The 11,729-nt window shown below is 36.8% G+C and overlaps 1 protein-coding gene across 1 annotated transcript; it reads left to right on the top strand.

Moving 5' to 3' along the window:
* The first annotated feature begins 3,362 nt into the window (after positions 1-3,362).
* On the top strand, positions 3,363-9,372 carry LOC121944888 (calcium release-activated calcium channel protein 1-like). Its single transcript, XM_042488833.1, has 2 exons — positions 3,363-3,679; positions 6,048-9,372. Exons 1-2 carry the CDS (start codon positions 3,566-3,568, stop codon positions 6,594-6,596), a joined length of 663 nt encoding a protein of 220 aa, XP_042344767.1. The 5' UTR covers positions 3,363-3,565; the 3' UTR covers positions 6,597-9,372.
* Positions 9,373-11,729: the final 2,357 nt, after the last annotated feature.

Genomic DNA, 11,729 nt, shown 5'->3' with positions numbered 1-11,729 from the left:
TTGGCAAGAAATTTGTAGATATCCAAATTTTTTTTTGCAAAAGCTAGGGAACATGTCAAGGGACAAAGATGAAAAATTAAGGAAAACTATGTCTCTAATTATCATAATGTAGCAAAATTACATTTTATGCACTTTTTAAGGTCATTTCCTTTAAGTATTTTTTAAAAACTTTTTTCTTCGTTTTTTTTTTTTTTTTTTACAATATTTCAAGTAAATTTTCTATTTTTTCTTTCTTATATCTTGTCCCTTTTTTAAAAAACAAAAACAACTAATTTCTTGATAATTTGTTTTTTTTTCTACTGTTATCGCTCATTGCCCTCTTTACATGTTTTTGAAAGAAATCAAGCCAATTTGCTCAGGTTTCAAAGTCTTAAAGGTTAGAGACAGTGCTTTAACCTTAAAGTTATAATTTTATTTTATTTTAGATCCAATGTACTTGCGTCAACACAACAAAAAATGTGTCACAGGCTTATTTAGACTCTTACTGTATGATATAACCACGCTGATATAATATGAATCATAAAAGCCACTATCTGTATCTGTCACGTGACTCAGGACATATTTAAATGTCTTACTCTGGCGTCAGTCAGTGGAAGGGTCAAGAATTAGTCAGTAGCAGACAGAATGGGAAAGCAGCACAGTCTGTTTCTGTTCTTGTTTTGTGTTTTTAATAAGAGTATTCAGTTGTATGTCCCCATATCGAGGGGGAGTATTATAGCTGAAATAAAGGCGATTTAAACAATTTATTTCAGGAATTGTTCTATGATATTCTAAACTGATTTTCTGTCTTAATATGTTGATATTTTGCAAAGCCATGAATGCTTATTTTATGTTTATTTTATAGGGTAGGCTGACAAAGCATGCACGCTCTGTTTGCTCCAAGGGCCCCATAAATGTTTATGGCTACAACCCCTTCGATTCAAGAGTTGCCTCCTGCGATAACTTCAAATTAAAATTTCTGACTGTGCTGGGACAGATTCATGAGTGTCGCACATAAATGTAGAACTTGATTTATGTGTGATCATATTTCAGTGTTCTCAATTCAATATTTATATAAAAACATATCAATGTTTGGGACAGTGTGGATTTCGTACCTTTCAGTTATGATCCAGGGACATAGGCCTATGTGTTTTCAAACATGTAACTGATTTTTGCAGTCTTGAGTAACACCTAAATCTTATCTGGCTGCTGGTCCACGGACCAAAACATTCAAAGCCTTTGAATACTTCCAGATAATAGTATGATTTCTCTCATCACTAAGATCAGAGTGCACCGCAGTCAAAAACACTAACAGATCCATCTAACATCAGCACCTTACTGACCTAGCCAAAGCCAAAAACATCACGAGCAGGGATCAAACCCTGATCTCTGTGGTGGTGAGTGAGTGCTTTTTCACCATTACAACCCAGGTGCTTTATCTGTAAAGTACTTGCTGCAAATGTGTACCACAAATTATAAGAAACTATGTTACCGTATGATGGATCAAACCTCTGCTTTGACGTGGGGCCATTATGTGCCTCATATGATTCAACTATGTACTTAAATGGAAAGTAAGCAGAGTTTCCATGAGGGTAACAGGAAGCAAACATAAAGCACAATCTGGTTTTAGACTGCTTGTCCTTTTTTATTTTCTTTAAATAAAAAAAATACATATCAGCTCTCTTTCTCTCCCTGAGATATTTTGTCTGCCCTCAAGTGGTGGAGAATTGCTATGATGTATGATGTCACAGTTCTTGCTGCTGCAGGAGGACTCTTGCATGTCCCGTTTACTCACTTCTCAGTGGTTTCCACAAGAAGTGGTTAGTAGAATAAACCCACACAGGGAGAGCCTGCAAATCCTCCAAGTGATGAAAGAAAGTTCAGATTATTCAGACTCTCTGCTGTGAGTGCTGCAGCAGCACCGCAACAGAGATTCCCTTTTAGATTTATTGCTCTACTGTAGTGTGGAGACTCAGTATCAATCTAAAGGGAATGATCACAATTTTCCAGTATCTCAGTTTATTAAAAAAAAAAAGAAAAAGTGTCAAACTTTTGGAAAGCCTTCAACTTTTTTTCTCCAAATCCTGTCACTGAACACACACACACACACACACACACACACACACACACACATATTATCTGTATGCCTATCGTCCTGTTTATCTTTCTATTTCTTTTTTTGTTACATTTATTTTTCTTTTGTCAAATTTGTATTATTTGTCTTAATAAACTCTTTGTAAACTCTTTTACAAACTATTACATCCAAACATACTTATTGCAGATATGGAACATAGTCCGGCTCTTCATTCAGGCCTGGGCTCATAGTGGCCCTTAACCAGAAGATCCAAAATGTTTCTTTATCTCCTGCCATTTCAGACATCTCCAGGGCCTTTATACCCACTGCTTTGAGTGAGTCTGGGTTACAGCCATGCTGCTCATTTATAATGCTTGGCCATGGTGGTGTCTTAATTTCTCGATTTTCTCTTTCTTTCTTTTTTTTTTTGTTCTCCCCACATTTGAGAAATAATAATTCTAACCTCTCCCTACTTTTTTTGGTCATTTTTGTCCTTGTATCCAAAAAGCCCAGAAGCACCCATTTTCTTAAAATTACACGTGAAGTAGTACTCATCAACCAAACTTAAAAAAAATAAAATAAAATAATGCATTCCAATATTTTCTTTACATGTGTTAATTGTAAAAAAAAAAATTCAATGTTGTTTGCAAGACTTCTGTTAGATTCATATATATTTTGTCTTTATAGCACACATAAAACATAAAGAAGAAAAGTTCTTCAGATTTATTCAAAACTGCTGTAAGTGAAAATCAATCGCAATCAGTGGCCAGTTTGGGCAGCAAAGACTCAGTTAGCAGGGAATGCTCCCATAACACTGGCTAACATTACCAACAAGTTGCAATAATGTTTAAAAATAACCACCATTTTAATCTAATGTTCAAATAATGTTCAAGAATGTTTAGCATTTCAAATAACTTTCATGTAAGGTTAAATGCTGACTAAGACATAATGTTTGAACTTTCTTTTTTTTTTAAGTAAAATGTAATGTAATGTGATATGTTACCAAAAGAAACAAACATTTATTTAATGTATATAGAGAATATTACCCTAACTTTAAGAAGAACATTCTGAGAACTAAAAGAAAACTTTAGTAACGTTTTCAACGTTAGTAAAACATTGCATTGGTTACATTGTACCATTCTCAGAACGTTTTTAGAGCCAAAAATTGCCAGCTGGGACAAACTATCAAAAGTTGCATTGAACTGGATGGCACAGTTTGGGTGCATGACGCATTACTGGCGCGAGGAGGCAGCCTGCTGCAGCGCCTGAGGTGCATTGGATTGTGGGTATTTGGCGTTTCCTGATCGACTCTGACAGTCGGTCAGCTGTTGCAGGAAAGTTTGGACATAGTTTGATAGCTCTCTGTTTGGTGTTTATTAGATGTTTTATCTTGTCGGAACTGGTTTCACTGCGCCTGGTTTTCACCTGTTTACTTCGTCGAGTGCCTGCCTGTAAATTAATCCAGTTTATAACTCTATATTTATAAAAGTAAGTGGTACAGTAACTTTCGTAATGAGTTTGAACGAGCACTCACTGCAGGCTCTGTCATGGAGAAAACTCTACTTGAGTCGAGCCAAGTTAAAAGCCACCAGCCGCACTTCAGCTCTGCTGTCCGGGTTCGCGATGGTAAGTTTGCTTCACTGGTTCCCGTTACACACAATGTTACTGCATGGATGCAATTTAGGCCGTCGATGTGAAACGCAAATACGTGACGCAGATTATTGTTTTCATGGCTGTGGCGATACTTCACAGGCCCAATGACGGCTCCCCTGCGTTAATATTTACTATTAATGACAGTCTGATTTCCTTAAGGACGCTGTAATGAACTGCGTGAGTGTGAAAGGTCACAATATCCAAAATAAACGGTAGGAGCTCGTCATGTGTGCCTTTGCTGGAGATGTATGTCATGGTGCAGCAGTGCAATGATAACGGATCAAGGAAAACACTTAATGTAAATTTAAAAGCTTTGTTTACACACCCTCAAGTCCTATTTAATCATCCGCCTGAACAAGTAGACCGCACAGCAACCCTGCTGAAGCATCAACTCAGAATATTACTATGGCTTTTTTTAAATTATTCTCTTGTTGTTTCTTAAATTATTTTACAGTGTGCAAATCAACACAAATTTCATATACTCAATAGGTTGTCTGCAGCTACTTAAAAAGTCTAACCTTAAATAGCTATACATTCTTGCCCAGAAAAATAGACTTACATTTTAATTTGTGAGGTCTTAATTGCTAGCAGGGTTGGGCTAAATATTTAGATCCTTTACCTAGGCTTAGTAAAAGCACTAATAACACATTCTGAAAATACTCCACTGAAAGTAAAAGTTCTGCACTCAAAATTCACTTAAGTTAAATTATATTATATATAAGTATTATCAGCAAGCTGCTTACTTGAAATATCAGAAGTAGGCTATTCATTGTGCAGCAAAATGTTGCCTTTCAGTGTTAATTTAAGAAAACGTGAGTGTCAATATGCATGTTGCATTTTACTGCTGTAGATGTAAGATCATCATATGTTTGTGGTGTGGCTGTCCCGTGAGAACCAACCACTGTCTCTAAAAAGTAACATTTCATGATCCCAGAAAAAACAGCCCTTTTTTCAGCTTTGTGACGATGCACTTCCAGCTGATCCAAAGGTTTTTTTTAAAACTGTTTATTCAGCTTAAGAAGTTGGAGGACACATAAAGGACCACTACATCCTTCAATTTATTACAAACATCCAAAATCAATACATGTAGTTCCATGGATTTTACTGGACGGGAAGGAGATGAAAATCTGTCATCTAAAGCTGTCAGATAACTATAGTGAAGTAAAAAGTACAATATTCACCTCTGATACTACTCAAGTAGTGTTTAAAGTTAGCCTAAAATGGAAATACTCGAGTAAAGTACATGCACCTCTAATTTCTACTGAAGTACCATACTTTGTTTGAATGTTCTTTGTTACAGTCCACCACTGATTACCATTTGACCAGCTTTTGATTGCCTTTTTTTCCCGTTACAATGAGTAAAGCTCTTCTGCGTTAAATCCACATTTCTGATGTTACAAATCTTCAAACCTGTCACAGAACCTCACGCTGTATACTGTATACTTGCACATACCTGTTGTTAATCTGTACCTGTGGATTAACCTAACAAATAACCGTATTACTACATAAAACCTACCTCTGCACTGGACTAAATATATACTAACTTTTTTAATGACCTGCAATGCTTAAATAAGAAAAAGATGATTTGTTCCAAAATCAGTCTTAAATTTGGTAAAAAATTATCTTGAAAAGGTCCTATAAAGCATAAATTTTATACACTCATATACACCCTGTTTGAAAAAAAAATAGGTAGCCATATTTATTTAAAAAATGAAGTACTGAACAAGTATTAAATACTATGACTAAGTTACATGAAAAATAAAGAGTAACAAAAGTCTATATACTGTATATAATAGTCGCCTATGCTCCTCTCTCTTGACAGTAAACACTTTAGAGTGACAGCTATGATTGAAAGCGTCTTATCTTCTGTCTTATATGCATATAATGGACATGCTGATTAATTTAATCATACATGGGTTTGTCTCCTACTCTTCTATCTCACCATTCACTTATTCACAATCTTTAAGTAATGCAGTTGCGATAATGCAGTTTTTATTACATCTCAGAGACCCTCAGATCTTTTTATGATAACACCTAAGTTAAACTTTTGAACACAAGTTGGTATTTAGTAAGATGTAGAAAAAGAACCCACATCTGAGAAGATTTTTATTATTACATTTCATTTTATTAATACGATGGTGGAGACGTCAACGGGTAGAAAGGAAGCAGTGATTTAAGTTGTATTTTTTCATGAACCAACATGCACAGAAATGTACATAAAGCAGCCATGTTTATTGTGTTACTCCCTTGCAGTCTAGTTTAAGTGGGCTTCCGGTAAGTGCATATGTGGATATTCAATCATCAAGTGCAGAAAGACATTTTTCCTGTATGATTTTTGCAGGTTGCCATGGTGGAGGTTCAGCTGGAGCGGGATCATAAGTATCCTCCAGGGCTGCTGATAGCCTTCAGTGCCTGCACCACTGTTTTGGTTGCAGTTCACCTCTTCGCCCTCATGATCAGCACCTGCATCCTCCCTAACCTCGAGGCCGTCAGCAATGTTCACAACCTCAACTCCGTCAACGAGTCTCCACACGAGCGCATGCATCGCCACATAGAACTGGCCTGGGCTTTCTCCACGGTCATCGGCACGCTCCTCTTCCTGACGGAGGTGATGCTCCTGTGCTGGGTGAAGTTCTTACCCCTCAAAAGCAAAGCTGACGAAAACAACGGCACTATAAGTTCCGGGGAGGCCGCAGCCATCGCTTCCACCTGCATCATGGTGCCTTTTGGACTAGTTTTTATCATGTTCGCCGTCCACTTTTACCGCACACTTGTGAGTCACAAAACGGACCGGCAGATCCGAGAGCTCGAGCAGGTCATCCAGCTCCAGAACCAGCTGGACCACAGGGCTGAGAATGATGACCTGAAGGCTGCCATCCACTTCCCTTAATTATTGCTGGTCAGCACACAGCAGCAGCGGACATTCAACAGTGCCTTTATTGTGAAATCTCTTTTGAAAGCTTTATTTTTTATGTTTATGAAAAGTGCTGAGATGCTCTTTTTTTTTGGACTGCAAGCTTAATCTGTCCAGTGTTGTAGGTTTCGACTGATGCATGTTCATAACCCTCTGCACATTATATATTAGGAAAAACTGTTTTACCTTTAACTTGGCTGTAAATCTTTTGTTCTCAGGAACTAATTTCAGTGACCCGTGTGATGACATATCAAATCATAATGTAACATCACAAATTTTTATAGCCACTTAAAAACACATGCACTTGAGTGTACTATCAAAGAAACTGTAATGATACCAATTCATGGAGCTAAATAGCCAAATTACTGTGCAGATTGACTATAGTGATGAAAAATATTTCGTTGTGGTGCTGTATCTTAGAAGAGGATCTAGTATCTCCTACGCATGGAAAATCTGGGTCAAATTCTTGACCTGAGGCAACGCCACAACAGATCAAAACAATAACTAAATTAAAGGTGCACTTCCTTGTTTGAATATGACTCAACAAGTCTGCGGTGTGAAGCCTGTTTTTGATTCAGGTACACAGGCTGTGGTGCTGCTCTTTCTGCACTCTCCTATATGGACTTTACTGATCTTTTTGAGCTGTCACAGTTTATTCTGTGCTGTTTTTGGAGGTATACTGTATAACTTGCCATCACTGCAACATCCACCTGCGGCTTTAAAGGTCCAGTGTGAAGGATTCAGTGTCATATTGTGGTGAGGTTGCAGATTGCAACCAACTGAAACTTCTACCACGTGCCAAGTGTTTAGGAGAACTACAGTTACTGATGCAAAACTGTGAAAATGCAAGTGGCCTTATCTGGAGCTAGAGTTTAGTTTGTCTGTTCTGGGCTACTGTAGAAACAACATGGCAGACTCTGTGAAACAGGACCCGCTCCGTATGTGTAACAATTTTTAGTTTCAGGTGGTTATACATCGATGATAACATAGTTATGAATATTATATTCCATGTCAGCCACTATATCTCCGCAAATCCTACACACTGGACTTTTAGTGTCCCACTGAGGGGTTGCACTGTTTTTTTTCTGTTCTCACATATACCAGGTTTTGAATTAGGCTCTGTAGGGAGCATTACCAAGCCTCTATTGTTAATACAGATTTTTGTATTTCCAGGTGTCAGTCATCTGACTGAAATATCAGTTGTATGTCAATCACTGTCTGCATGCTTTAATCATTTTTAAACATTTACAAGGTCTTACTGCTTCTTCTGTTTGTTTTGATTTATCTTCATACTCAGCGGACTAAATGGTTGTCATCAATTGTTTTAGATTTTGTCAGGTGTTTGCTCCTCTCTTGTCTCCATAACTAGGTTTTTCAGTCTTCTAAACGAATTTCTATTTTGAAAAATCCTCATTTTTTGATGACATCCAGAAACCTTGTTGCATAGAAATATTTTTAGCAAAACATTGTTTAGGTCTTTCACAAAACAATCCAACAGTATTTGTGTACAATCTGAGGCAATAGAAAACTTCATAAAAATTTGCTTTTAATCAAAGTGTGTTAATGCAGTGCACATACATATATTTTAGCAAGGGTTATTAACCAAAAGTGGAAAAAAAAATGAGATATTAAGGGCAACATTTTGAGCCCTTTTGGTTGTGGAGCAGGAATAAGTGTTGTAAAATTCACATTCAGAAAAAAATTGAGAAATTTGCTCGATTTTAATATACTGTAATCCATAAAAATGAAGTATTGTTGAATGTATTACTGCAAAGCATGCATGTATTGGAAATGTGTTTATATGTTTTGTACTTTTCGTGGTTTACAAGTTTGAGCGTGTTCACACATTGTTTAGGTTACAGATTGTTTTGTGGTTTATAGGGCATGCTCTCTTTGTCCTGTGGCACATGGCTGAATAGTTTTACTTGGGTTTTTAACATTTTTTTACTTTCCTTCATCGTCTTTACTGTAAACTTGGTACAAAAACTCGATCCAAACTCAAATGAGGACAAATGTGCACATATTTAGAGCTGGATGGTGTTGAGCAATTCATTATTATCAGTTATTCACTTATGTGATGGTGGTGTGTCAGCATTTTCACAATATATGTATATCGCATAATTGTAACATACCGTAGTTATATCAAGGTAATGCTGTGCTCATTATTGCAATATCAAAACTGTCTTTACTGCCCACCCTCTGCTCATGGTTTTTGCTGAGTCATGGTAATGTATGGGTGCTCATTTTAGGCATCAAACACCCAAAATTGCATTCATATGGTCCCAGCCAGACAATAATATCTCTGTGACATTTAGCAGAGAACAAGTAGGCAATAAGGAGTCAGTAATTTATGGACTATTTAGTGAAACAGTTGCTATGCTTCCCCAAAGCACTGATGGTGGTGTTTCTTAAAGACTATTCAGAAGAAATGAAATGAAGACAAGTTTATTCATGTTAGTTGCACACAAGCTGGGACACTTCTGATAAGAACTGCCAAGCTTTAGAAACAGATGCATGCAAATGAAATGCATGTTTCTTTGGTTCATATTGTGGTTTATTTATTTAACCCTGTGTATGTTACTGTGTATATATAGAGGTTTCACTGCAATGCACAGCTTTAAAGTTGTTTTTTTTTAGTAAATACTGTATTGTAAGTTTTGCTTATGTGTGGTGTTTTAACCTGATAACAGTCACCAGGACTTCTTTTATTGTTGCCAGTGTGGGAATAAAACACATATAACATAATTATCAATTTTTGTTTTAATTTTCTGATTTTTTTTTATTAAAAAAGGAAAAAATACAAACAAGCAAACACTATAAGTGTATTGGATTAAATGTATTTTTAACTCTGATGTCAAAAGGAAAACCACACAGGAAATGTGTCCAGAAGTGCAGTTTGAGTGCACAATCAGTCAGTCAGAGCCATGAGCATGCAGCATAACAGCTAAACACACAAACTCCTCCACTCTTTGACTTTTTCCGACACTCTTGTTTCCATTAGCCCTTGCTTTGTTGCTGCTATGAGTAAATTGTCCACATTTCCTCTGCATTTAGCTGAACACTACACAGCATTGGTTTTCCCTGTGGCCTCTGCGCTCTATCAGAATAGTTTTATTCCCAGGAATTGGAAGTAAAAATGTTCCTTTTGTTCTATCCAGTGAATACACACTCACTATGATCCTAGAGTTTGTGTGAGCCTAAATATACCTGGATATATGTGACAGCATTCTGTGTGGATTAGGAATTTGTCTTCTTTTAGGTCTGTTTTGCACCAACAAGCATGATTAGCACACCATCACAGATACTGTATGTTGCATCTCAGGATACCAATACAAATATTGGTATCCTGATATTTAACACAGTTACATTATGGTACTTTCGGAGAGCACTAACTGTAAAGTGATCATAACGCATTGGTTAATAAGATGGGACGTCATCTCAGTCCGATTTTGAGAAACATAGAAAATGTAATTTCTCTTATTTGGCCACAGAAATGAAAGTGAATTTACACCAGCCCTGATATCCTCCTCCAACCAGAACAACAAACATTGAAGACCCAACTTAGAAATACAATTATGATGATGTTATTGAAGAATGACCAGCACATGATATTGTAGCAGATCAGCACAGCGTTAACGTTGTAATAGGAGAGAGGTTGCAAGCAAAGACAGCGCTCTTCACTTGATAGGGAAACATCAAAACCTGCGTCTGAAATTACAATATCCATCACGGTCAATTCATGACTGCCACAACTTTAGAATTTAGTGAGAATAAATAAATAAAACAACAATTCAGAGACACTCTCAGGTCACTCTGACCAACATTGTAGTGTTACGATTATTTGTATGAAAGACTAAAGGGTCACATTTCATTTGTTGTAGTTTTTACATTTAAATGGATTTTAAATTGCATCCATGCCTACTTTGACATTAAAACACAGAAAATACTTTAAATCAGTGGACAATAGCCATGTATAATTGAGCCACAGTGTGCGTTACTGACCTCTGGAAAGATTCCTATAGTGTAAACGATGAGTGGCAAGATTTTCCCACAGCCCGTCTCCTACAATAACAACCTTGAATTCCTCCTGCTGGCTGATGTTACATTTGTTGCTTCTGATTCTTTGTGGGTCATGTTTTGCGAAGACAGATGAGGAAGGATGTTTACAGTGAGTGCTAGTCCTGGAAGTGTATATACTGTAGAGATAACCCAGAGATAAACAGAAACTGCAGAAGCTACTCAAAAAAATGTCATTTTGTGCACAAGCATGGAGGGGGAAATATGAACAGATGAAAGGGTTTGGAAATGAAAAACTCACACCTTAAAACTCACTTACAAATAGTGCAGCCTTCCCTAAATGCACTGCTCTATCCTCTGTCTGAAGATTTCAAATATTCAAACCTAAAATATAACTTGTATTGGCCCACATCACAATACTCTGATGAGTATCTAATCAAAGTATTCATACATTTATTAGCTGTAAGCGTTTCCTGTTTAGAGTTGCAGGGTGTCTGGAGCCTATTTCAGCTGACAATAGGATATACCACCCCAAGCGGGACCAATCTTTAATAAATGTATCCAGACATTAATTATTATCTAAAACATATGTGTGTGTGTGTGTGTGTGTGTGTGTGTGTGTGTGTGTGTGATTTCTTTTATTTTATTTGTAAGGGACCATGAACAGCATTAAAGATCAAGTTAAAGCATGTAGTCAGTATATTATTGTATATAAATTACATTTTTTTTAAATAATTTTTAAAAATAATTTACTTTTTTAGTTTTAAATTACCAAAGAACATATTGTATTATAAAAAACCCAAAAGATGCATAGAAACACACCAGACGCCTGTTAACTCACCTTCCTCCAACCTTTTGTGTGCTTCCGCCTCGCTGACGGATCTATATTCCGTGTCTGTCTCCTGGCGGATGGATCTATTCTCCAACCTGGGCGACGCACTGTGAAAACACCGAAATTCACCGCAGCTTTTCCACAATGTTGCTCCATCAAAGGATAAAACTTTGGTTCAGGTAAGCGAGTTGAAAACGTTTCGTTAGACTTCACTTTAAGTATTTAGACATTCTTCATGCTGTAGCTTGTTATATTTCAGA

This window comes from Plectropomus leopardus, chromosome 6 (assembly GCF_008729295.1).
Source record: "Plectropomus leopardus isolate mb chromosome 6, YSFRI_Pleo_2.0, whole genome shotgun sequence".
NCBI classification, from domain to species: domain Eukaryota; kingdom Metazoa; phylum Chordata; class Actinopteri; order Perciformes; family Serranidae; genus Plectropomus; species Plectropomus leopardus.
This window is presented reverse-complemented; position numbering and strand designations above follow the sequence as displayed.

What these genes read in the sequence shown, in the direction of transcription:
- LOC121944888 (XM_042488833.1), top strand. Translation starts at nt 3,566, where the DNA reads ATGAGTTTGAACGAGCACTCACTGCAGGCTCTGTCATGGAGAAAACTC. An exon ending in TGCTGTCCGGGTTCGCGATG is followed by an intron (nt 3,680 to 6,047) that starts GTAAGTTTGCTT and finishes TGATTTTTGCAG; the next exon opens with GTTGCCATGGTGGAGGTTCA.